At 40.2% G+C, this 27,284-nt stretch overlaps 7 protein-coding genes across 7 annotated transcripts; 4 read left to right on the top strand and 3 right to left on the bottom strand. All coding sequences in view use genetic code 12, as the record gives it.

Annotated features, from left to right (window-relative positions):
• Window positions 1-1,601: 1,601 nt before the first annotated feature.
• On the bottom strand, window positions 1,602-3,794 carry PICST_39662 (fungal transcriptional regulatory protein; the record flags this gene model as incomplete). Its single annotated transcript, XM_001386966.1, has 4 exons — window positions 1,602-1,779; window positions 1,842-1,900; window positions 1,956-3,139; window positions 3,437-3,794. 4 exons carry the CDS (start codon window positions 3,792-3,794, stop codon window positions 1,602-1,604), a joined length of 1,779 nt encoding a protein of 592 aa, XP_001387003.2.
• A 273-nt stretch (window positions 3,795-4,067) lies between these two features.
• DHA1 (Dihydroxyacetone synthase (DHAS) (TKL2) (Formaldehyde transketolase) (Glycerone synthase)) lies at window positions 4,068-6,170 on the bottom strand (the record flags this gene model as incomplete). The annotated part of the gene is made up of 1 exon (XM_001386965.1): window positions 4,068-6,170. The coding sequence occupies one exon, from the start codon at window positions 6,168-6,170 to the stop codon at window positions 4,068-4,070; it is 2,103 nt and encodes a 700-aa protein (XP_001387002.2).
• A 634-nt stretch (window positions 6,171-6,804) lies between these two features.
• On the bottom strand, window positions 6,805-7,950 carry SOR3 (Sorbitol dehydrogenase (L-iditol 2-dehydrogenase); the record flags this gene model as incomplete). Its single annotated transcript, XM_001386964.1, has 1 exon — window positions 6,805-7,950. One exon carries the CDS (start codon window positions 7,948-7,950, stop codon window positions 6,805-6,807), a length of 1,146 nt encoding a protein of 381 aa, XP_001387001.2.
• Window positions 7,951-8,394: 444 nt separating this feature from the next.
• On the top strand, window positions 8,395-9,798 carry XUT2 (Sugar transporter; the record flags this gene model as incomplete). The annotated part of the gene is made up of 1 exon (XM_001387205.1): window positions 8,395-9,798. A coding segment is annotated over one exon (1,404 nt), but the record flags the coding sequence as incomplete, so codon positions are not given.
• Window positions 9,799-10,795: 997 nt separating this feature from the next.
• On the top strand, window positions 10,796-12,583 carry DAK1.2 (Dihydroxyacetone kinase 1 (Glycerone kinase 1) (DHA kinase 1); the record flags this gene model as incomplete). The annotated part of the gene is made up of 1 exon (XM_001387204.1): window positions 10,796-12,583. The coding sequence occupies one exon, from the start codon at window positions 10,796-10,798 to the stop codon at window positions 12,581-12,583; it is 1,788 nt and encodes a 595-aa protein (XP_001387241.1).
• Window positions 12,584-16,476: 3,893 nt separating this feature from the next.
• On the top strand, window positions 16,477-17,667 carry HYR6.1 (hyphally regulated cell wall protein; the record flags this gene model as incomplete). The annotated part of the gene is made up of 1 exon (XM_001387203.1): window positions 16,477-17,667. A coding segment is annotated over one exon (1,191 nt), but the record flags the coding sequence as incomplete, so codon positions are not given.
• A 9,048-nt stretch (window positions 17,668-26,715) lies between these two features.
• COX16 (Cytochrome oxidase assembly) lies at window positions 26,716-27,105 on the top strand (the record flags this gene model as incomplete). The annotated part of the gene is made up of 2 exons (XM_001387202.1): window positions 26,716-27,011; window positions 27,042-27,105. The coding sequence occupies 2 exons, from the start codon at window positions 26,716-26,718 to the stop codon at window positions 27,103-27,105; spliced, it is 360 nt and encodes a 119-aa protein (XP_001387239.1).
• Window positions 27,106-27,284: the final 179 nt, after the last annotated feature.

The following is a 27,284-nucleotide window of genomic DNA, read 5'->3' as shown; positions in this document are numbered from 1 at the left end:
CATTTTACATCTGCAGAAATAGATAAGACAACACTCCGGTCACGTGAGTGGCTGCTTTTGGGCGATCCGATACATCTACCGCGAAGAATGTCGTATGTCACATTCCTTCCTCGCACAAAAAACTGGAATACTTGTGAAAACTTGGATAAAAACACCCTACCTCAAAGCCTTCTTCATACAACTGGTTGTCAATACACAATGGAGCAATCTCGACTAGATCAAGCTTGTCCAACTTTTCGTAGGAGTGACTACCTATTGAGGGGTATCAATTGTTCACACAATATTCTCTTGACCTGTCGCTACTGTTCTGACCACCGATTTGCTAATTTGGCACATCTGTTTAGACAAGACGCCCACCTGGTCTAATAGAATCCTACTGTTGAACATTATGTAATTCCATAAAAATCCAGGATATCCTACTGCAAATGAATCAATTGATGATCTTCATAATTATTTTCAAACTTTGGGGATCTCGCCATCCTTTTATACCTCTCAGTTCTCATTTTAGTAATACACGCACATCAAATGCGGTTAAATTGTTTCACCTCTATATTGACTGTACATAATTCCCTATCATTCAATTCCAGTCATGTGATTCTAAATGGATAATCCTCCCTCCAAATTCACAACAACTCAATATAATACAACAATAATATCACATTCCCACTACCACAATAACTAACATTAAATATCCATATTCTTACAATCTTAACTTTTCCTTTACCTTTATTACTTCTCTCAATTTTCTTGTATACATGTACTGATTGTCTTTCTGAAAAGAATGCGAAAAATACTACAAAAATACTAATTGCTGCCAAAAATTGCACCTGTCCTAAAAGTAGTACCATTCGATTGTCCTCATTCTATTAAATAAGGATTCATCACTTTTGACTCTTACAAAACCTTAATGCTCTTATTAAATCCATTTAAAATATGTACACATAGTCCTTGGTTACAAGACATAACACACGTGAATATTATTCTAAAAGAGTCAACGTTACAATCTGCAACTAAATTTATTTATTAATCCCCATTCCCTAAACTCAATGTAGCAATAGCCCTAAATACCACACTTTTTGGAATAACAGTATTTATTAATAGGCAATCTCTTTTTGAATTCAATCACTATTGAATTCGGCAACCAACCTAGTTCCAGAACCTTCCGGTGTTCGTATTTCGTTCACTCGGCCATTGTCGAATAGTTAAAATCTCCACCCAAAGTGCAGGGCGGCTTTTAATAAGATTGTTAGTGAGAATATCAAAGTTGTGGTTACTATGGCGGGAGCAATGGTGGGTAATCATCAGCTCCAAGCTACAACCGTCTTGTTTGCATATTCGAACAACCAGATGCTTGTTGCCATTCAATTTATTAGTAGGAAGGTAGAGGTTAATTTCTCCATATAGTTCCCATATTGTTCTTCCATATTATTTCTGAGCATTTTGGAGAATATGGACAATTGTGGTACAGAAATGAACGGTGTTTGATGGTTGCAACTACCTAAGAGTTAAATATTTTCTTAATCATGAAGTAGACTACAGCGATTTACATAATATATTATGGTTAGAAGTTAAGTCCCCATAGTCTGTGTTCCCCTGTAAATTTACTCAACCAACTTTCCATCCCAGAACCTCTTTAAGTCCCGCGCCCTGAAATTCATTTGCCAACCCGTTGTAGATTCTATTTTGTCGAGGAGGTTGAGTATGATGGTGTGCTCTTCTTCGCTACTGAGGAGCTTCCCGGCGATCCATAGTGGCTGTAGGGCGTTGTTCCAGCATCCACTGAAAAAATGTTAGCAATCCTGTAGTTCAATTGTAGTTAGACAAAAGGAATTTATACGTACTGGTGGGTATTGTGCAAACTGATGGCACAAATCTGCTTGGCATGCCAGATGTTGGATTTCTAGAGTCTGCGTTAGTAGAGAGATTGAAATCGGCTACATTAATGCTATACTTACTACACTCCTCGATGGCTTAACTTTGAGAAGTCTTGGCTTGTTCTGCGATAAGAGTATTATCGCCATGTGATATAATTGGTTAGATGAAATGGCGGGCCCGTTCAAAAAGAGAAGCCCTGGGAAGGGAAAGTGCTCAAACTCCATGAACGGTTGCAATTCAGGAGGTCGGTTCACGTGCCAAGCAACCACCTCGCTAAATAAGCTTTCCCATTCAGCTCTAAAATTAGGTGTCTCATTTGAGATCAAATTTAAAACCCTGGAACAAAGAAAGACAATATAATTTGCATACATATCAGGTTTATTTTCTTTTTGAAAGTACTCTTTCAGATCTTTAATTTTGAATTCTTTAGGTAACCAGTACTCTGTGGGAAGTACAGTCGACTGCTCTCCAATAACTGCTGAACTTACATCCATTCTAGCATAGCACCAAAAAAGTCCTCTTTCCAAATCGTCACTGAACCCATGAATGTTATTGGTCCTAAATAGTGCAGAACAACCTTCCAAATGGTGTCGCCATTCTTTTGGAGACGATGACATCATCTCAAGAACACAAAGAATAACACAAGAAGAAATGATAGCTCTATCCATTGTTTGCTCTACTGTAGGAATCAAATATTTGAGAGATTCTTGATAAATCTTGATTGTTTTATCTTTGTCATAATCTGGATTGGTAAGCTCGATCTGTCTTGAAGAAACGGCATAAATGGCAAACATGAGAGCTGCATTCAGATTTGCTTGCTGGGGGATAGTGATGCCAAATTGCTGTGAATAATCAAACATATCCAACCATGGGGCAACTTCATATAAGTAGTTCTTGTAGAGGAACAACTTTTCCATTTCTGTCAACGCGGGGGGCTCGTGGATAAGTACATTAAATAATTCATTAGATTTATTTGGAATGGGTTCTCGCTCATTGGTTGCATCTAAATCATCCTCAACTTGTTTGTTATTGGCCCTTGACAGTGAAGAATCTCCTTCAATTTGCTCGCCAACTTTATCGATATTATTTGAAGTAGTGGGACAAAAAATGATGTTATCGGAGCCATTTATTTTCTCTGAAACTTCTGCTGTAGAAGAAACATTTGAAAACATATACTCTCTCAAAGTATTGTGCAACTCGTTGTAAAGCAAGAACGGTTCCATTATTGACTCTGGACTAAATGAGTATGTGTCATCATATGAAGCTGAACTCGGGGAAATATTTTCAAATATGCTTGGTTCACTTTTATCAGTATTGGATATGGTTGTGGAGCCATTGCGACTATCTATCAATCCATCCATGTTGGGGTCTATTGGTATTATTGATCCATCTAATTGCTCAGAATCTGGGTCAGTATTCAATATTCTATTCAACGATAAAGCATTGAATTCCAGAGGATTACTAGTAGACTTTGGCAGAATTTGTAATTGTGAAAAGCTTGAAGTTTGAGGAGGGGTTGAAATCTTACTTATTGACATGGACTTTTCAATTTGAATATCACCATTGCTTTTGGACTTATTTAATCTAGGTACCAGCATCGAGAGCAACGTCTCTGCTTCACTAGATAAGTTTCCTTCTGCTTCTAAATGAGACATCCGATTGAAATTGTTAGCAAGATGTTCGGAATACTTTTTCAGTTCCTTTGTAGTTGCTGTTTTGTGAACAGCTTTGTTGGCTGGTAATTGGAACGTTGAATTCTTGTGGAACTTTCCATAGCTTACTGGCCATTCACAGACTTCTTTTTTCTTTGTACACGACAGACAATTAGGTCTAACTTCATCACACTTCTTATGTCTTTTTCGACACTTCAAACAGCCAGTTTTTACTCGCTTGAAACTCCTTTCAGTGCTAGTGTTCATGGTAAACAACCATATAGAGAAATATAATTGTGGTGAAGGAGAAAGAAATCAATTGTACTCAGGAAGAATGTAATTGTTATTCATCATTTGGAAAATGTTTTCTGTAAATACTACTTCTTTTGTGTACAACTGTAAAATACTCCACTGAGATCTCCGCACTTTTTGATTGCATTTTCAGTAACTTGGGGTTACTACTTTTGGAAATAATTGCCGCAATTTACAGATATATTTTGGATTCTCGGGGAGAAGCTATACCACATAATTTTCTACTTACTAATTTAAATCCTGGAACTCAAGGCGAATCTGGTCATCAGTTTGCCACTCTGCAACATATTGTTCGATCTTGTCAGCTATGGTCAGTGATTCGAATCCGAAGTACCTGTAGGTGTCTGGGCCTGGTAGAGATTTACCGAAAGTTTTCATGTTAATACCAGCAGTAGCGTATCTCTCCCATCCGTTGGCAGTGTAAGCTTCGATAACGACAGTAGGTACTTTTCCTCTTTTCAATAATGATCTCTTGTATTCCAATGGCTGCTTGTTGAATAGGTACTGAGATGGGAACGAAATGACTGAAGTTTTGATTCCTCTATCATTCAATAACTTGGCTGACTCAACCGCGAAAACCATTTCTGATCCAACTCCAATAATGTTCAACATTGAGTCTTCTTCTTTGTGAAAAGAATAAGCACCTTTGGCCACAAGGTCTCTCTTCGAATTCTGAGGAAATTGAGTGAGCTTGTGTCTTGACAAGGAAATAATAGTTGGCATTTCTTTGGAGCGGATTGCAACTTCCCAAGCCCCTGCTACCTCTTGTGAGTCACATGGACGTATGTAGTTGAGATTCGGCATTGCTCTATACAATGCAGGCAAAGCAATAGGTTGATGAGTGGGACCATCTTCTCCAATACCAATTGAATCATGCGTTGCCACATGAATAACTTGCAATTTCGACAAGGCCCCATATCTAACTGCTGGCGCAGCGTACAAGTAAAACATTAAGAAAGTAGAAGTGCAAGGAATGAAGGTTCCTCGATTGAAAGCTGCAATACCGTTAGCGATTGCAGCCATTGCATGCTCTCTCACCCCATAATGAATATATCTTCCAGAATAGTCTCCATTGATTCCACAAGTAGTCTTAATTCTTGGGTTTTGAAAATCCAACTTATCTTTGTATGCCAAGTTAACCGACGGCGAAAGATCAGCAGTACCAACAATCAAGCTATTGATTGCCAGAGAAATTGGATTAATAATCATACCACTTGAAGCTCTAGAGGCAGTATCAGAAGTTGGAAACTCTTTAGGAATTAATGAAGCCCAATCCTCAGGAAGTTCACCCTTTACACGTCTAGCAAAATCGGCACCCAACTCAGGATAATTCTCTCCATACCTTTTAACCAACGATTTCCACTCAACTTCTAAGATATCACCTCTTGAAGAAATATCACAAAAGAATTGATAGACGTCTTCTGGAATATGAATACGGTTTTTTGGATCGAAGCCATAGACCTGATGAAGTCTGTCAACTTCAGCTTCACCAAACGAAGCTCCATGAGCATTGGCTTGACCTTCAATGTTGGAACCGATACCAATGGAAGTGTGAACATTAATGAAAGTAGGTTTATCCGAAGACTCTTTAGATTTCTGAAGAGCAGCGACAATTGCCATTACATCCTCTGAACCATTTTCAATTTCAATTACCTTCCAATTGCAAGCCTTGAATTTGTCATTCATGTTTTCAGTGTTGGTTAAATCAACTGAGCCGTCACAAGTCACTTGGTTATTATCATAAATTACTGTTAAATTGTTCAAGCCCAAGTGTCCTGCTAAAGAAATTGCTTCCAATGAAATTCCTTCTTGCAAACAAGCGTCACCAACCATACAGAAGGTATGGTTAGAAACAACTTCATAACCTGGCTTGTTGTAAGTAGCTTGCAAGTTCTTACTAGCAATAGCCAAACCAACTGCATTAGAAACACCTTGTCCCAAGGCTCCAGTGGTAACTTCAATAGCTGGGTGTTCATTTTCTGGATGTCCAGGACAGTAAGACTCCAAGTGGGTAGAATGATACGTTTTCAACTGGTCCATGGTCATGTGCTTGTAACCAACTAAATGGTGAAAAGCATATTGGAACAAACATGCATGTCCATTCGAAAGTACAAATCTGTCCCTGTTAAAGTAGTCGGGGTTGTTTGGAGAGAAGTTTAATACATACTTCCACAAAGCAACACCAATTGCAGCCATACCCATAGCACCTCCTGGATGTCCACCATTGAATTGCTGTACGAGATCCGCAATCAAAACTCTGAACACCTTTAGGATGTAAGGGTGAAGAATCTTATAGTTTTCTAAATCTTTGTGTCTTTCAGTCTGAGTCATTTAGCTTGTTACTATCAAAATCTGATTCCGTGTATTAACGAAATTGTTGATCATTTTATAGATATCCAGGAACATTAAATATTTACTCAAATTGCGCTTAAATTTGCCGCAAACGTTCAAGCTGAATTTGGAAACTTTTGTCGTAACGCGCGCTTGTGTTGCATATATCCAAATTCAATGGTTGTAACAAAAATTCCTGTTTACCAATATACGCTCCTCCTACCCCAACAAATGGTGACCATTATTGCAACTAAATTGGTAATAACCATGTAGGAAGCTTTTTCTCTTATGGTACTCCTTTACTTTTTTGGCGTCCTTACCCCTCTTAATGGAATCAGAACAATTACATGAGCCGCATCTTTAATAATCTTGTATGGAATATCACGTTAATACATGAAGGTGCTCTCTGTACAAGAAGTGGCAAGTTGCCATGCTGTATTATGTTAGAGTCAATTTAGCAGCTCATGTTTAACAAGCTTATTTGATGTTTCTAAAGACGGCGTGTCAGTCAACAAATTAACGTATCCTGAATACCGAAACATTTTGGCTCATGTTTTTGCCGATGCATTTACCCAAGTGCTCTGAATATTTTTTATTGATACAAAATTAGCTATACGGCATAATAAATTAAAAACTACAAGGTTAGAGAATCTTCATCATCTTTAACCATAACCTTGATTGTGCTGATAGCAGGGTTGCTGACAGTTTCAAGAGCGACGTGAGCTTTTTCAAGAGGGAAGGTATGAGTGACAAATTTCTTTACATCAATCTTTCCACTTGCGATCAAATTAATAACAGGTGGCCATGAGTCATGGTATCTGTTGATAAACCTCACATCGACTTCCCCGAATGAAAGCTGCATGAATGGGAATCCATCAATCTCATTTCTACCTGAAACTCCCAAAATAGTTAAGCATCCCTTTCTTCTTACAATGTAAGCACAAGTATTGATAGAAGAAGCAACACCAGTGCATTCCAAAACTACACTAGGCATTTCGTACTCAGTTTTACCGAAGAGTTTTCTAACATTTTCTGCACTTTCTTTTGGACTCAAGTTTGTCTGAACCTTGTAAGTGTATACGGAAGGAACCAATGACTTTGCAAAGTTCAATTTCTCTTGAGAGACATCAGTTACAACTATTGGGTAAGCTCCAGCTGCTTCAGCAAGAATCAAAGTAGCCAAACCAATTGGACCACAACCGGCAATAGCACAAGGCTTTCCCAATTCCAAACCACCTGCCTTCTGGATACCATGATAACCAACAGAAAGAACTTCTACCAAAGCACCTTCCTCGTAAGTCACATTATCAGGAAGTTTGTAAACAAACCTTGGATCCAATGTCTTATATCTCTGTATGCTTCCATGAATGGAAGGCAGCCTTCCGGGCATACCAGGCATGCCCATGAAGTCAACATTCAAACATAAGTTCATGTTACCGTTGGTGCAAAGGAAGCATATACCACAAGGAAGTTGAGGTTCGATAGCCACCTTGTTACCTATCTCAAAGTCTTCGGTTACTTCACTTCCAATATGAATGATTTCGCCAGAACACTCATGTCCAAGAATCAAATCTGATTTAAGTTGCAAATTTCCAATTCCACCTGCCTTCCAAACATGGATATCTGATCCACAGATACCAGTGCATTTGATATGAACCAATACTTCATTTCGTCCACAGATGGGAATTGGCTCGCTGTCTATTACCAATTGACGATCCGAAGTAAGCTTTAGACAAGTGTTCTCCTTGGAGAATTTCAACGATTCTTTTGATGGGGACATAGTGGCGCGATTAACTCGAAGTTCAAATAAAGCTAGCACAAGGGGGATTAGCAGTAAATATAATAAATGAAATTTTGCAGAAGAATTGGTCTTCTCAGTAATTTTCTCAATCAAGATAAAATAGTCTACTATTTCTCAAACAAGAGTGCGTTTAGACGTTCCCCACTAACTTGCGGCAATCACTCAGACACATAATTCCGAGTAATAAATTAGCCGCAAGATTTAGTCTAACATCTCCAAATTCAGTTTACTATGTGCACCACAAATTGGAGTATAGTGCTTTGTAGGATGAAGCATCGAAATAATCAATAGACCTTCTTCTCCACATTTCATTGTAAAGAGCACTGGTACATACCCCAGATTTGTATAAATATGAAAAAAGACATTCCAGTTCTTGAAAATCCGTAATCGTAGTCAATTGTTTATTAACTTCAGCAAACAATAATGAAGTATTTTCAAATCTGGAAATCAGGCAAACAAGTAAGCTACGCTGTTACATTCACTTGTGAATTGGCATTTATTCTTTTTGGTATTGAACAGGGTATTATTGGTAATCTTATTAACAACCAGGACTTCCTAAACACTTTTGGAAACCCCACCGGTAGTTATTTAGGTATTATCGTTTCTATCTATACCTTAGGGTGTTTTTTTGGTTGTGTTATGAACTTCTTCATTGGTGATCGAATGGGCAGAAGAAGCAAAATTGCTTCCTCAATGACAGTTATCACAATTGGTGTTGCTCTTCAATGTAGTTCCTTTTCAGTTGAACAATTGATGATTGGAAGATTTATCACTGGGCTTGGAACTGGTTGGGAAACTTCTACTTGTCCAATGTATCAGGCAGAACTTTCACCTCCAAAAGTTAGAGGACGTTTGGTGTGCTCAGAAGCATTGTTTGTTGGAGTTGGTTTAATCTATGCATATTGGTTTGATTATGCTCTTTCTTTCACTTCTGGTCCTATTGCATGGAGACTTCCTCTTGCCTCTCAGATTGTGTTCGCCTTTGTTGTTTTCTGTTTCACTTTCACAATACCCGAATCCCCTAGATACATGTTTTACAAAGGAGAGAAAGAAGAAGCCAAAAGAATTTTATCTTATGTCTTTGGAAAGCCAGGAGATCATCCTGACATTCTTAAGGAATGGAATGATATTAATGATGCTGTTATTTTGGAAACTTCAGAAGGAGCTTTCTCGTGGGCAAAACTTTTCAAGCCCGATAAGGCAAGAACTGGATACAGAGTCTTCTTGGCATACATGAGCATGTTTGCGCAACAGTTGAGTGGTGTTAATGTAGTTAATTACTATATTACATTTGTTTTGATTAACAGTGTTGGCATCGAAGACAACTTGGCCCTAATTCTTGGTGGTGTTGCCGTCATCTGTTTCACTGTTGGTTCATTAGTTCCTACTTTCTTTGCTGATAGGATGGGAAGAAGATTGCCTTCAGCAGTTGGAGCTTTTGGCTGTGGTGTTTGTATGATGCTAATTTCAATCTTATTAAGTTTTCAAGACAATCCAAAGTTGAAGAAGAGCAGTGGAGCTGGTGCTGTGGCTTTCTTTTTCGTTTTCCAACTTGTCTTCGGCTCCACTGGTAATTGTATTCCATGGCTGATGATTTCAGAGCTTATCCCCCTTCATGCACGTGCTAAAGGATCTTCATTAGCTACATCAAGTAACTGGCTTTGGAATTTCTTTGTTGTTGAGATCACTCCAACTATCATTGAAAAGTTGAAGTGGAAAGCATATTTGATCTTTATGTGCTGCAACTTCTCCTTCGTACCAATGTTTTACTTTTTCTTTCCCGAGACAAAGAACCTTACTTTAGAAGCCATTGACGATTTGTTCTCAGAGAACAGAACAATCTTCATGGGCTTGGTTGATTACAAAAGTTACATGGTTGATTCTAAGCGCGACTATGAATCGTCCGAGAGAGAAGAAGTCACAAGCTCTTCAATTGATAAGGGAGCAATAATCGAGCATATTGAAGTTGAGTGAACATTTCTATGAGTCAAAATTTATTTAAAGTAGTTATGAGAATTTTTTTTACAATCGAAAATAGGGAACATCTACGAGAACTGTATCTGTTTCATAAAAATTGAAGATTTCTCACGAAATCTCACTCTCAGGAGTAGTAGCTTATCTTTAATCTGACGGTAATAATAAGGTCATTCAAAGGAACTCTATGTATCCTGATTCTCAGCCTCTATTAAAGAAAGGTAGAATTTTTCGTGTCATCAAATACTAAGTCAATAGTTGTAGATGCCAAATAGTTATAATTTTCATTGAATTATGTTGCTTGATTAGTGAGTCTATCTTTTCCAGTTTGCCTGGATTTCCTTCTGTATTCGTAACTGTTGCCATAATACTATATCGCTATCATTTTCCTATTGTGATGCCAATTATTATAATCATTTAATCTTATACACTGATTGCAAAACCAATATGCGGCTAAACCTTAGCCGCATTCTCATCCCTACCCACCGTAATTACCATTACGAGGTTAAGATTGAGGTAGTGATATTTGGAGTTGCCGTGCCCCACAAATTGTAAAAGCCTTGTTTAAAATTGTCATTGACGCACCCAAATGACTAGGGAAATAAACCATTTGCACATTTACCTATAAGACCCTCTCTATGCGCTTGGGTCCTGCGGCTAGATTTTAGCCGCAACTATGGGCAGATGATCTGGAGAGGTATATTCCCCACTCGGATCAGACACACAGGTAGAAAAATATGCTTGGGACTTTGTCCAACCTTTTACAAGCAACAATTACATATATTTGTGATTTTCTCATACATGTCTCCGTAAATGTCAGAGGCGTCTATATAGTATTGTCAGACAAAAAATGAACAAACACTTTTTACCCGCCAATTCTTCTCAATTGGTTCCCAACTGCCTCAAAGGTTTACTCACCGAGAATGACAACTTGTCCCTTTTAGAAAAAGAGAAAGTGATCTTCAACAACCAGTTCGATAGCAAAAAGGTCTCGTTGATTGGTGGAGGAGGTTCAGGACATGAACCAGGATGGTCTGGATTAGTTGGCACTGGTATGTTAACAAGTGCAGCTCAAGGTGAAGTGTTCGCTTGCTCCAATTGCAACAACATTTTGGCTGCCGAGAAGGTGACTCATTCCGATGCCGGTGTCATTTTTATTATCACCAATTATACTGGCGATAACTTGTACTTTGGAATGGCAACCCAAGAATTAATTTCCAGATTTGGAGACGATAAGGTCAAACTTTTGAAAGTTGCGGACGATGTTGCTGTCGGAAGACAAAAGGGTGCTAAAGTTGGCCGCCGTACATTAGCCGGTTACACCTTGGTGTCTAAAATTATGGGTGCTGCTAGCAATCTTGGTTACTCGATTGACTTTATTTATCAGATTGGATCTTGTGTTGCCAAAAACATTGCTTCAATAAATGCTGGTTTGGATCATGTTCATATACCTGGGCATTCGACTGAAGGGGACTACGGTAAGCTCAATGCAAACCAAATTGAAATAGGTCTAGGAATTCACAACGAACCAGGGGTGCTCAAATTGAATTTTATCCCAACAAACGAAGAGTTGGTATCTGTATTATTGAAATATATTCTTGATGAAACCGATGTGGATCGGGGCTTCTTCAACTATGATGAAGACGACGAAATAGTTCTTCTATTTAATAATCTTGGAGGAATTCCAATTATTGAGGAAAAAGGGTTGTTATTCACAGTTGTTGAGGCTCTTGAGACAAATTACAATATTTCCCCATCTAGGGTTTACTCAGGACCTTTTCTTACTTCCTTAAACGCACCAATCTTTACTATATCCTTATTCAACGTTACTAAGGCTGCTGGAAAGGAATTCGGTACCACACTTTTATTTGATTTACTTGATCACCCAACAGTTGCAAGTGGTTGGGCACGCTCACATTATAGTAATCCTGGAAGAAGCACCTACAAGAGTAGAATTATTAAGGATTTTAAAGGATACGAAGAAATGGAAACTTCGTCCCACGTTGACGTTAGAATTGATCAAGCTTTGCTTAAAAGAATTATTAAGACTTCTGCTAAAAATGTAATCGACAGGGAGCCTGACATCACTGTTTGGGATACTAAAATGGGTGATGGAGATTGTGGCAAGACTTTGGAGACAGGAGCAAATGCTGTGATTCAAGCTTTGGAAAGAGGTGCTTTTGAAGATGGGTCTGTTATAAATGCAATACAAGTAGTATTGAAAATTATCAAAGAGGACATGGGAGGTACATTAGGTGCCATTTTGTTCATCTTTGTAAGAGGATTCCTTAATAATTTTGAGAAGTTGATCGAAATCACAGATTCAGTTAACACGTTTACATATTCCGAAGCTTTGAAAAAAGCTACTGAAGTATTGAACAAATTTTCCACCGCCAGAATAGGCGACAGAACTATAATGGACGTTTTAGTTCCTTTTGTTGAGGAATTTTACAAAACCCATGATATTGAGTTGGCCATTTCAGTGGCCCAAGAGGCCGCTGAAAACACCAGAAAACTAACTCCAAAGTTAGGAAGAGCCACATACGTTGGAATTGATGATCAAACTGAATTTCCTCCAGACCCAGGTGCTTACGGCGTCTATGAAATTATTAGAGCTTTTCAATTAATTAATCATTGAGTTGACGAACCGAAGTTTGCTTTCCCGTTGTGATTAAAAGATTACCCTTTTTATTGAATAACCATAGAAAATTTGAAGATGTTCAACATTTTGGTTTATTTGTTACCCTGGTTCAAGCTTTATATTTTGTTACTGTTCACTCACTTGTTTTAGTCTAAAATAGATAAGATGACATTCAGTTTAAGTTAAATTATCATTTAGTTCAAGATGTGGAATCAGTAAGTATATTGAAAATATGGAATATTTTTAGAGAACATTTCATTTTTGGAACCTGAAGTGAGTACACATTAGAAACAAAACTATCTGAGAAGATAATATGTTCTTCATTTCCTGAAGCTAATAAGCGCAACAAACTTCCATATACTACAGTAGTTAAAAGTTATGGTCAGATCCATACCACATAGATGTGAAATATCCTTGCCGCTCAAATTTGCTGTAACCAATAATTATATATACTACTTGATCCATCTTACTTTGCTTTTGGACGGACAATTCAGGTCTAATGCTAAGAATGTTTGAGATAAGGATGTTTTCTCGGATTTCTTCCTTGCCTAAAACACTGGAATACCAGTGAAAATTGGAGGTATATACTCCAGGAGTGAGAAAATACTGAGAGGTGTGATTGGTCTAAATATCCCTCTGTTGTTGGCCTGTCTGACTTCTTTATATAATTAACCTCTCTCATATATTTGCCATCAATTTCAATCTAGGAAAGATTGTACAGACTGTGTATAACCCCATGTCCACCATATTTTAGTCATGTGATTCTATATAGAAAATTCTCCATCCAAAACCACTACAACTCAATATAATACAACAATAACACATTCACGCCAATCCTACATCATGCTATAAATAATAACTAACATTACATATCCATATTCTTACAATCTTAACTTTTCCCTTACTTTTATAACTCTTCTCAATTCCTGAACAATATGGACTGATAGTATCTCCGGAAAGAATGCGAAAAATACTACAAAATTACGAATTGCTGCAAAAAATCCCACCTGCTCCAAAAGTAGTAACATTCCATTGCCCTCATTCAAGTAAATATGAATTCATTATCTTTGAGTCTTACAAAATCTTAAAACTCTAAAAATAAACATTTGAAATATGGGCACATGGTCCTTGGTCACAAGGCGTAGATATTAAGCCAAAAGAGGATTTAAGAGCTGCCTCAATCGCGTCAACCTTAGAATCTGCAAGTAATTTATGTGTCCCGTTGTCTACTTCAAACACATTCCTTAATAGATACACTCCCAGTTATAGCTGGAACCACAAGAATGGTGGTTTACATTTTCAATTGGGAAAAGTAGTTATTAATGACTTTGTCATATTGAATAGAAATTGCAGTTAATAATAGTAACAATAATAATAAAAAAAATGGTTTTAAATTCTATGAATCTGAAAGTTCTCCTATATATGAAATAATAACTAGGACTTGTATGAACATTTCATACTCCAGTGAACAGAAAAGAAGCCCAGTAGAAATGGCACTAGGTACTCTTGGCAACGAAATGTAATCTGATATATCAAAATAAAAAAGTGAACCAGGATATATCCAAGAACTTTTAAAAGATGTGCTTCTTAAGAGCACCTGCTTCAAGAGCAGAAACAACTCCAGTGTAAGCTGGAGCTGTAGTAAAGTTTGCGTACCACAAATCAGCATCACCTTGACCAGCAAAGGAACTTGGAACATATGAAATTGATATTATGTTTCTTTGCATTCTGAGTTTCTTTGTCTTCGGCTATGTTTGAATTAGACAATCTACTTCATTAGTTCAAGTCCCATGTACATCAAGTTTTGCCTATTTCATTGGTTTTATTACCTAACTGGGGTATTGAAACTTCTTGCACTTTTTTTTTGCTTGGCATCTACTAATTTTAAAGTGTGAAATAGGTGCAGAATGGTGCAATCTTCTAAGAATAGACTTCACGTTGTCCTATCAGTATCTTGACCGATGAATGCTAACTGTTGCGCCAACAATAACGGCAAGTTACTTCCCAATTGGAAGTCCAAGATTTCGTTGCGGATTTCATGAAAATTCTGCAGCACTTATGCAAAGGGTCCTTCAGAGCGAGGCACTGTTCTGCAGGTCGGAAAAAAGCTTATATGCTGTTTCTGGAAATCTCCCAATAAATTAGCGAATGGACAAAAGCATATTTCATTTCGCATCTTCTAAGAAACATTGGACGAGTTATTTGAGCCAACTTGTAGCTGCAGACTTATAATTTTCGTTGTCTATGATCTTATCGTCTTAACTATTCGTGATCTTTTTCAGCAAATTGAATGGCGTTTGAAGTCCACATTTGGAATCCATATATGCAGTATAATAATTTTTTCATACGTTCCAGTCGTGTTTCAGTTCCAGACGTGTTCAAGTCTGTTTCTTTGACAATGGGTAAGCTTTTTTTCTTTGAAAAACCAGATCTTCGGGACCCTGATTTATCCAAGCTTAAGGAGATCTCATTGATCAATATCGTACATCTATGCTTGGGAAGGCTTTACAATATAGTTGAAGACATTTGATGTTATTTCTTGTCGTCATCTTGGAGAGGGGGAAAACCGTAACATCATTACGTGTTCTTCTTAACTTATTGACAAAACACAACTCCTCCTCTACGCAGTGGCAGTTACAGGCCCAGAACCATAATTACTGTTAGTTAGTCATGAGAAGATGAAATTTTAGACTCGCCTCAGCCTTCAAAAAATTCGAAATATTCGTAAATTGGTTGGTCGGTTACTGACTTAGATGTGCATGCTTCAAAGCGGGAAGGGTCCGATGTGCTTATATATATGTATTGAGGAGCCAACTTATCAAGCTATTTATATTATTTGAGCAACGCAAGTGGATAAAGACAAGACAAGATGGTGTGACAAGGCTAGTAAGCCGAATAAGCTGCCATCCACTCGTGTTTTCCGACTTAGACCCAACACTGGCTCTAGCGCCAAGGATCTCACAAAAGTTTATCTGCAGCTCTACAAATAAGAAGGTGTGTGGATGCAGCCACATCCACGAACAAGTTGTGCAGAAGCGAAAACGTCAAATTTAGACGCAAAATTTATCTAATGTGAATAATTACAAATGCGAAAAAAGCAAATTATGAACTACCACGATGATGATACACGACCAAAGCTCACACTTGCACGCCTGGCTATATCGATTAAGGCGGCCGTGTGAAGGCAAAAGGCTAAGAAACAGGCTTTCAGCCTCGAGTCAACGGTTTATGACTGTTACCAGCGCTATCACTAAATTAATCTATGAACACCAATAGCATTTAGAGCCGCGGGAATTCAAAGCTTAAAGAAGAGAAATGCGTGTTTGGATTGTAAAATAGATTGAATTTATCTACGATCTGTTGGTTTTGCAATGGGGTGATCGAAACATCTTCCATGGTTTATAGAAATGCCTGTGATAAATTAGGGCTTCATTGTTATCGGTATGTGCATGAAATTCGCGAAGTTTATTTTCACTTTCAGATAATAGTCAGAGACAATAATAGGGAATATTGGACTACCCTTGGAATTGATGTATGCGACATGTGCATTGGACTTGAGAATGCTAATAAACCAAAATACATGGATGTGAAATTGATCTAACCAGAGCTGCAAGGGCGTAGTTGTACTTCATGCACCATCTTGTGTTGCTACAGTTTCTAGCTGCTGTTTGAGCGTGAAAAACATTCGTTTCGACCAAGCTGCTACTATAAGATTTTTAATTCATGCTGCCGTATATTTGCACCCGCTCAATTTCATTACTCCAGATGTAAATCGGCCCACACTGGAGCTCAATGGGAGTATCAGAGCCGAATATATATAAAGCAAGAATTTTCTTGCTTAAACGGTGATCTTCTCTTGAGATTAATAACTTCAACCAAAGTCAGCGAAGATGTTGTTTCGAAAATACATTCTTGCAGTGCTTACCTTGATAACTAGCGTGATGGCTAGAACTATCACTACAAATACTATAGATCGTGGGGCTATCTCTCTTGGACTTGGGGATACAATCATTGAAGATGGCGTCTATTGGTCAATCATCGATAACCTAGCTACCGCATTTGCAGGTAATGTTGATGTCGGTTCTGGCTCTGGATTATATATCAGCGGTCTCAATCCTTTACTTTCTATGCTGGTAACTCTTTTGCTGGGTTCTCTTACTAATGACGGTATTATATCTCTAAATGCGGTCCAATCTTTACTCGCTCCAACATACAGTCTTGTCGGTATCTCGTTCACCAATAATGGTGAAATGTACTTAGGCGCAGACGGTTCATTCGGTTCACCTAATATCCAGATTACCGCCCCAATATGGAACAATAACGGTTTGTTGGTTTTCTATCAAAAAACAAGATCTTCAGCAAGTATAGAATTGGGTACATCGGGTCTTGACATAAAAAATAACGGCCAGATTTGTTTTTTCAATGAATTGTACACTCAGAGAACGAATATTGTAGGGACTGGTTGCATTACTTTAGATGAAAACTCCAGTATTTTCTTATCGAATACCCTTTTGAATATTGACACCAATCAGGTCTTTTATTTGGCAGATTCTGCTTCTTCCATCCAAGTTCATGCCATCAGTTTTTCGAAGACATACAATGTAGCTGGCTTTGGAAATGGGAACAAAATTGGTTTAGATGTCACACTTGTTAATCTTCCTCCTTTACTCAATGGTTATACATACGATACAAAAACCGGTATCTTGACTCTTCGTGGTGGCGGCGTTCTACTGCCCATGAACTTCAATATTGGTTTAGGTTACAATCCATCTCTATTCAAAATTGTCACTGATGACAACACAGGAATAATTCGGATTCCTGCTGGTGCAGTAACCTACTCTGGTCCTCCACCAAATTCAGTTCCATCGGTATGTCAACCATGCAAGAAACTTCCACCTGCTCCAGGAACAAGTGCCACTGAGTTCACCACTACTGCAACTTCCACCAATTCTGATGGATTTACATGTACAGAAGTTGATGACATCATAGTTTCAACAGACAAAAGCAACTCTTGGTTCACCAGTACATCCACTATTACTGCTGGGTGCATTTCTAATCCCACAAACACCATCACGTCCACATGGACTGGTACAGAGACAACTACTGTGACTATTTCAGACACCGTCGGTGGTACTGACACTGTTATCGTCGAAGTTCCTTCAAATAGCGAAACCACCATCACATCCACATGGACTGGAACGGAAACTACCACTGTGACTATTTCAGACACCGTTGGTGGTACTGACACTGTTATCGTCGAAGTACCTTCTACAGCCAACAGTCAAACAACCATCACATCCACATGGACTGGTACAGAGACAACTACAGTGACTATTTCAGACACCGTCGGTGGTACTGACACTGTTATCGTCGAAGTACCTTCTACAGCCAACAGTCAAACAACCATCACATCCACATGGACTGGTACAGAGACAACTACAGTGACTATTTCAGACACCGTTGGTGGTACTGACACTGTTATTGTCGAAGTACCTTCTACAGCCAACAGTCAAACCACCATCACTTCTACTTGGACTGGTACCGAGACAACTACTGTGACTATTTCAGACACTGTTGGTGGTACTGACACTGTTATCGTCGAAGTACCTTCTACAGCCAACAGTCAAACAACCATCACATCCACATGGACTGGTACAGAGACAACTACAGTGACTATTTCAGACACCGTCGGTGGTACTGACACTGTTATCGTCGAAGTTCCTTCAAATAGCGAAACCACCATCACGTCCACATGGACTGGAACGGAAACTACCACTGTGACTATTTCAGACACCGTTGGTGGTACTGACACTGTTATTGTCGAAGTACCTTCTACAGCCAACAGTCAAACCACCATCACTTCTACTTGGACTGGTACCGAGACAACTACTGTGACTATTTCAGACACTGTTGGTGGTACTGACACTGTTATCGTCGAAGTACCTTCTACAGCCAACAGTCAAACAACCATCACATCCACATGGACTGGTACAGAGACAACTACTGTGACTATTTCAGACACCGTCGGTGGTACTGACACTGTTATCGTCGAAGTTCCTTCAAATAGCGAAACCACCATCACGTCCACATGGACTGGAACGGAAACTACCACTGTGACTATTTCAGACACCGTTGGTGGTACTGACACTGTTATTGTCGAAGTACCTTCTACAGCCAACAGTCAAACCACCATCACGTCTACTTGGACTGGTACCGAGACAACTACTGTGACTATTTCAGACACCGTTGGTGGTACTGACACTGTTATCGTCGAAGTACCTTCTACAGCCAACAGTCAAACAACCATCACATCCACATGGACTGGTACAGAGACAACTACAGTGACTATTTCAGACACCGTCGGTGGTACTGACACTGTTATCGTCGAAGTACCTTCTACAGCCAACAGTCAAACAACCATCACATCCACATGGACTGGTACAGAGACAACTACAGTGACTATTTCAGACACCGTTGGTGGTACTGACACTGTTATTGTCGAAGTACCTTCTACAGCCAACAGTCAAACCACCATCACTTCTACTTGGACTGGTACCGAGACAACTACTGTGACTATTTCAGACACTGTTGGTGGTACTGACACTGTTATCGTCGAAGTACCTTCTACAGCCAACAGTCAAACAACCATCACATCCACATGGACTGGTACAGAGACAACTACAGTGACTATTTCAGACACCGTCGGTGGTACTGACACTGTTATCGTCGAAGTTCCTTCAAATAGCGAAACCACCATCACGTCCACATGGACTGGAACGGAAACTACCACTGTGACTATTTCAGACACCGTTGGTGGTACTGACACTGTTATTGTCGAAGTACCTTCTACAGCCAACAGTCAAACCACCATCACTTCTACTTGGACTGGTACCGAGACAACTACTGTGACTATTTCAGACACTGTTGGTGGTACTGACACTGTTATCGTCGAAGTTCCTTCTGACACATCCTCATCTGAAACTGATCACTTTACAGATTACACCACCACATTCACCACCACCAACTCTGATGGATCTGTTTCGACCGAAACTGGCGATGTGATTGTTTCAACTGACTCGGATGGATCGTGGTACACAACCACGTCTATCATTAGCGAATCATCTACTGGTCCCGAGTTCACTGAGTACACCACCACGTTCACCACCACCAACTCTGATGGATCTGTTTCTACTGACACTGGCGATGTGATTGTTTCAACTGACTCGGATGGATCGTGGTACACAACCACGTCTATCATCAGCGAGTCTAGTAGTGGTCCTGAGTTCACTGAGTACACCACCACATTCACCACCACCAATTCTGATGGATCTGTTTCGACCGAAACTGGCGATGTGATTGTTTCAACTGACTCGGATGGATCGTGGTACACAACCACGTCTATCATTAGCGAGTCTAGTAGTGGTCCCGAGTTCACTGAGTACACAACCACATTCACCACCACCAATTCTGATGGATCTGTTTCAACCGAAACTGGTGACGTGATTGTTTCAACTGACTCGGATGGATCGTGGTACACAACCACGTCTATCATCAGCGAGTCTAGTAGTGGTCCCGAGTTCACTGAGTACACAACCACATTCACCACCACCAATTCTGATGGATCTGTTTCAACCGAAACTGGTGACGTGATTGTTTCAACTGACTCGGATGGATCGTGGTACACAACCACGTCTATCATCAGCGAGTCTAGTAGTGGTCCCGACTTCACTGAATACACCACCACATTCACCACCACCAATTCTGATGGATCTGTTTCAACCGAAACTGGCGATGTGATTGTTTCAACTGACTCGGATGGATCGTGGTACACAACCACGTCTATCATCAGCGAGTCTAGTAGTGGTCCCGAGTTCACTGAGTACACCACCACATTCACCACCACCAATTCTGATGGATCTGTTTCGACCGAAACTGGCGATGTGATTGTTTCAACTGACTCGGATGGATCGTGGTACACAACCACGTCTATCATTAGCGAATCATCTACTGGTCCCGAGTTCACTGAGTACACCACCACGTTCACCACCACCAATTCTGATGGATCTGTTTCAACCGAAACTGGTGACGTGATTGTATCTACTGACTCGGATGGATCGTGGTACACAACCACGTCTATCATCAGCGAGTCTAGTAGTGGTCCCGACTTCACTGAATACACCACCACATTCACCACCACCAATTCTGATGGATCTGTTTCGACCGAAACTGGCGATGTGATTGTTTCTACTGACTCGGATGGATCGTGGTACACAACCACGTCTATCATTAGTGAATCATCTACTGGTCCTGAGTTCACTGAATACACCACCACATTCACCACCACCAACTCTGATGGATCTGTTTCGACCGAAACTGGTGACGTGATTGTTTCTACTGACTCGGATGGATCGTGGTACACAACAACTTCTATCATTAGTGAATCATCTACTGGTCCCGAGTTCACTGAATACACCACCACATTCACCACCACCAACTCTGATGGATCTGTTTCGACCGAAACTGGCGATGTGATTGTTTCAACTGACTCGGATGGATCGTGGTACACAACCACGTCTATCATTAGCGAGTCTAGTAGTGGTCCCGAGTTCACTGAGTACACAACCACATTCACCACCACCAATTCTGATGGATCTGTTTCAACCGAAACTGGTGACGTGATTGTTTCAACTGACTCGGATGGATCGTGGTACACAACAACTTCTATCATTAGTGAATCATCTACTGGTCCTGAGTTCACTGAATACACCACCACATTCACCACCACCAACTCTGATGGATCTGTTTCGACCGAAACTGGCGATGTGATTGTTTCAACTGACTCGGATGGATCGTGGTACACAACCACGTCTATCATTAGCGAGTCTAGTAGTGGTCCCGAGTTCACTGAGTACACCACCACATTCACCACCACCAATTCTGATGGATCTGTTTCGACCGAAACTGGCGATGTGATTGTTTCAACTGACTCGGATGGATCGTGGTACACAACCACGTCTATCATTAGCGAATCATCTACTGGTCCCGAGTTCACTGAGTACACCACCACGTTCACCACCACCAACTCTGATGGATCTGTTTCTACTGACACTGGCGATGTGATTGTTTCAACTGACTCGGATGGATCGTGGTACACAACCACGTCTATCATCAGCGAGTCTAGTAGTGGTCCTGAGTTCACTGAGTACACCACCACATTCACCACCACCAATTCTGATGGATCTGTTTCGACCGAAACTGGCGATGTGATTGTTTCAACTGACTCGGATGGATCGTGGTACACAACCACGTCTATCATTAGCGAGTCTAGTAGTGGTCCTGAGTTCACTGAATACACCACCACATTCACCACCACCAACTCTGATGGATCTGTTTCGACCGAAACTGGCGATGTGATTGTTTCAACTGACTCGGATGGATCGTGGTACACAACAACTTCTATCATTAGCGAATCATCTACTGGTCCTGAGTTCACTGAATACACCACCACGTTCACCACCACCAACTCTGATGGATCTGTTTCTACTGACACTGGCGATGTGATTGTTTCAACTGACTCGGATGGATCGTGGTACACAACCACGTCTATCATCAGCGAGTCTAGTAGTGGTCCTGAGTTCACTGAGTACACCACCACATTCACCACCACCAATTCTGATGGATCTGTTTCGACCGAAACTGGCGATGTGATTGTTTCAACTGACTCGGATGGATCGTGGTACACAACCACGTCTATCATTAGCGAGTCTAGTAGTGGTCCTGAGTTCACTGAATACACCACCACATTCACCACCACCAACTCTGATGGATCTGTTTCGACCGAAACTGGCGATGTGATTGTTTCAACTGACTCGGATGGATCGTGGTACACAACCACGTCTATCATCAGCGAGTCTAGTAGTGGTCCCGAGTTCACTGAGTACACCACCACATTCACCACCACCAATTCTGATGGATCTGTTTCAACCGAAACTGGTGACGTGATTGTATCTACTGACTCGGATGGATCGTGGTACACAACCACGTCTATCATCAGCGAGTCTAGTAGTGGTCCCGACTTCACTGAATACACCACCACATTCACCACCACCAATTCTGATGGATCTGTTTCGACCGAAACTGGCGATGTGATTGTTTCTACTGACTCGGATGGATCGTGGTACACAACCACGTCTATCATTAGTGAATCATCTACTGGTCCTGAGTTCACTGAATACACCACCACATTCACCACCACCAACTCTGATGGATCTGTTTCAACCGAAACTGGTGACGTGATTGTTTCAACTGACTCGGATGGATCGTGGTACACAACCACGTCTATCATCAGCGAGTCTAGTAGTGGTCCCGAGTTCACTGAGTACACAACCACATTCACCACCACCAATTCTGATGGATCTGTTTCAACCGAAACTGGTGACGTGATTGTTTCAACTGACTCGGATGGATCGTGGTACACAACCACGTCTATCATCAGCGAGTCTAGTAGTGGTCCCGACTTCACTGAATACACCACCACATTCACCACCACCAATTCTGATGGATCTGTTTCAACCGAAACTGGCGATGTGATTGTTTCAACTGACTCGGATGGATCGTGGTACACAACCACGTCTATCATCAGCGAATCATCTACTGGTCCTGAGTTCACTGAGTACACCACCACGTTCACCACCACCAATTCTGATGGATCTGTTTCGACCGAAACTGGCGATGTGATTGTTTCAACTGACTCGGATGGATCGTGGTACACAACCACGTCTATCATCAGCGAGTCTAGTAGTGGTCCCGAGTTCACTGAGTACACCACCACATTCACCACCACCAATTCTGATGGATCTGTTTCGACCGAAACTGGCGATGTGATTGTTTCAACTGACTCGGATGGATCGTGGTACACAACCACGTCTATCATTAGCGAATCATCTACTGGTCCCGAGTTCACTGAGTACACCACCACGTTCACCACCACCAACTCTGATGGATCTGTTTCTACTGACACTGGCGATGTGATTGTTTCTACTGACTCGGATGGATCGTGGTACACAACCACGTCTATCATCAGCGAATCATCTACTGGTCCTGAGTTCACTGAGTACACCACCACGTTCACCACCACCAACTCTGATGGATCTGTTTCTACTGACACTGGCGATGTGATTGTTTCAACTGACTCGGATGGATCGTGGTACACAACAACTTCTATCATTAGTGAATCATCTACTGGTCCTGAGTTCACTGAGTACACAACCACATTCACCACCACCAACTCTGATGGATCTGTTTCTACTGACACTGGCGATGTGATTGTTTCAACTGACTCGGATGGATCGTGGTACACAACCACGTCTATCATCAGCGAGTCTAGTAGTGGTCCTGACTTCACTGAATACACCACCACATTCACCACCACCAATTCTGATGGATCTGTTTCAACCGAAACTGGTGATGTGATTGTTTCAACTGACTCGGATGGATTGTGGTACACCAGTACTTCTATCATCAGCGAGTCTAGTACACTTATTATTTGTCGTAGAGATGAATCTGATTGTGTGTCTTCTACTGGTCCTGACTTCACTGAGTACACAACCACATTCACCACCACCAATTCTGATGGATCTGTTGCGACCGAAACTGGCGATGTGATTGTATCTACTGACTCGGATGGATCGTGGTATACCACTACGTCTATCATCAGCGAATCATCTACTGGTCCTGAGTTCACTGAATACACCACCACGTTCACCACCACCAACTCTGATGGATCTGTTTCAACCGAAACTGGTGACGTGATTGTATCTACTGACTCAGATGGATTGTGGTACACTACGACTTCTATTTTGGATGTTTCGTCTCGAGTTTCGCAAGGATTCAATACTTACTGGAATGCGACCAGTTCATCTGTTGGTACCCCCATCGGAGAAGAGACCACTACTTATATCGCAACGGACACTCTCGTGCAGACTGTTTGTCACAGAGGATCACCTTGTGTAGAATTTACTGTTACAGCAGATGGGTCTCCCGTCTTAGCTACTCCTGCTGTTGAAGAAGGTAGCACTGGTACAACGCCATCATCTTCCCCTGAATTTGGTTCTGGGACTAACACTGGATCTAACACTGGAACTAACACTGGATCTAACACTGGATCTAACACTGGATCTAACACTGGATCTAACACTGGATCTAACACTGGATCTAACACTGGATCTAACACTGGATCTAACACTGGATCTAACACTGGATCTAACACTGGATCCAACACTGGATCTAACACTGGATCCAACACTGGATCTAACACTGGGTCTACATTTACTCCACCTCAAGTTGGAAATGGTGATTCAAGCTCCAACGTAGGAGACGTTACTCCGACTGTTGTAGTACCTCTTGAAGGTTCAGCTGGTAAGGCAAAGTCGTCCACAATTTCTGTCATGGTTGTCAGTTTCATCGTAATTTTGATGATCTAGATAACCAAAAATATTAATTTTTTCACTTTCACTTAAATGACTTCTTTCTTGACTATTCAATTCGTGTCACTATTTAAGTCGTGAGGCTACTAGATAATGTAGTTTTTTACGCTTATTACCAACTATGCATTATTTCTTCTTTTCAACTACGTTAAAATTCGATTCCCCTCTTTTCTTATAGAAGTTTACATTTGTACTAGGATCATAAATATTCATGAGCTGGCTTAATATATTAATTCATGTATTATCATTGACGTCTGTGTGGTGTGGAGGTTCAAGGAGCTTCTGGTTATGTAAAATTTCTCATTTTTTGAAGAATTAGAGCCTGTGGTCCTTTCAAAAAGGAAACTATTAAATTCATGTTGGAAACAGCAGTCTGACTATCTCTCAAAGTGAATCCATCTATATTGAAATCCAATGCCTCCGGACTGGAGTTCAGAAAATGAGTTCAGAATACTTTGAATCAGAGTACTAGAATCTATCAGATGTACATAAACGCATTACAGTATTATGCTTATAGTGTATAAATCTTCATCAGTCACTTAGTCGCAGAAAGGAAGGGCTGGCGCTCCCATTAATACTATACTTTTGTACAGTACATATCTATACCATGAGCATCTGCAACTCCTCTTTGCTGACTACAAGTTTTTTGAAAAAGTGCGCTCTTATGGAGGTATTTCATTATTTGCCAACATACATTTAAAATGAACGAAATTAACACCAACTAGTTTGCAATCGCAACTTCAATTTCTGAATTGGATTTGCAGAATAAAATACAAAATGACTAACCTTTAGTTTTATGATTTTGCAACCAATTAATATTGGTGCAAAGAAAGGTTTTCCACACTGCATTGTATAGTGAAGGCAAATACCCAAGTCTTCGAGGAATACTAGAATAAATGCAAATAAGATCAACTCGTCTATCAACGACAATCCTTGACATAACTATTCAATATTCTAGACTCAAGCTTCTTCATAGTCCTCTTCACCCTCAACTGCATAATCATCTGAAACATAGGCGTGGAACATGCAATTTTTGATATAACTTGGGTGATGACTACTAACAGAAATCTTCTTCAAAGAGGAGAATAGAACTGGTACATCCAAATCTTGTAAAACAAAGCACCCTCAGAGACAAGTTGTTCTGGCCAATACCATGTCACGGATTAGACTTGCATTGTATCGGTGGAAGAGATGACTATTTTATTGAATGAAATCGAAAAATATTTGGTAGTCTGAGAATGCTTCACTCACTAAGTTACGGAACATTGCAAATTGTAATTTAGTTGCAACACGAAACAATGGACCGAACAAAATGAGTAGCTAAATAAAAATATGGTTGTCAAGGAGAATAAGAACTACAGACAAGGATGGAGGTGGAATCGGAGAGCATAAAACGAAGTAGTATTCCTATTAACATCTTAACAGCCGTAATGGCAGTAGGCTTTAGAACTGAAAGACATGTTATCATCAAAAGTGAAATATGATCTCCAACTCTAAGTCCGGAAAAGTTAACAAGAAAATTAACGACATTATTTTCATACGACATTATTTCGACATTTTAATTTCACCACTAAAGTTGTACGAGAATAACCTACAACTTATCGTTATTTTAACAGCCATTGTACAACTGTCTAGTGTTCCGAGATGGTTTACTTGGGAGGAGAGAAAGTTTTCCGCGGAAGTAAGGAACAAGCTGCATATGACAAGTCATTTGCCGGAAAATACCAGAAGTTGTTGAAGAAAAACCATTTTTTTTACTTTGGTTTACCATTTATGCTTTCGATAGTGGCCGGTTCCATCTATCTACAGAAATTTACTAGTGTGAAATGGGAGAAGTATGACGAAAAGTATCGCCAGTTGAATGAAGAGGAAATGTTGTCAATGATTGAGAACAAGCGTGAATTTGACAAGAAGAAGGATTTCTACAGATTACAAGGGTTGTTATCGGACCACTTGGAGAAAGAAGTGAGTTCCAACGACGACTACGAGATTGTCAGGGTGAAGAGAAAGAAGGAAGATGAGCCAGTATGGTAACCGGAGGGATCAAAAACAAAGAAGAGAGTAACAGGTTGTTTTTACGCTCCAGAAGAGATATGCTCCGTTTTCATTTTAAGAGCAGTTGCCAGATACTGAAGTAACCTTGTAAATAGTATATGTTACAGATGACGAGTTTTTGTATATACCATATATGTATAATATATTAGGCGGACATT

Source organism: Scheffersomyces stipitis, chromosome 1, assembly GCF_000209165.1.
Source record: "Scheffersomyces stipitis CBS 6054 chromosome 1, whole genome shotgun sequence".
Taxonomy (NCBI): domain Eukaryota; kingdom Fungi; phylum Ascomycota; class Pichiomycetes; order Serinales; family Debaryomycetaceae; genus Scheffersomyces; species Scheffersomyces stipitis.
This window is presented reverse-complemented; position numbering and strand designations above follow the sequence as displayed.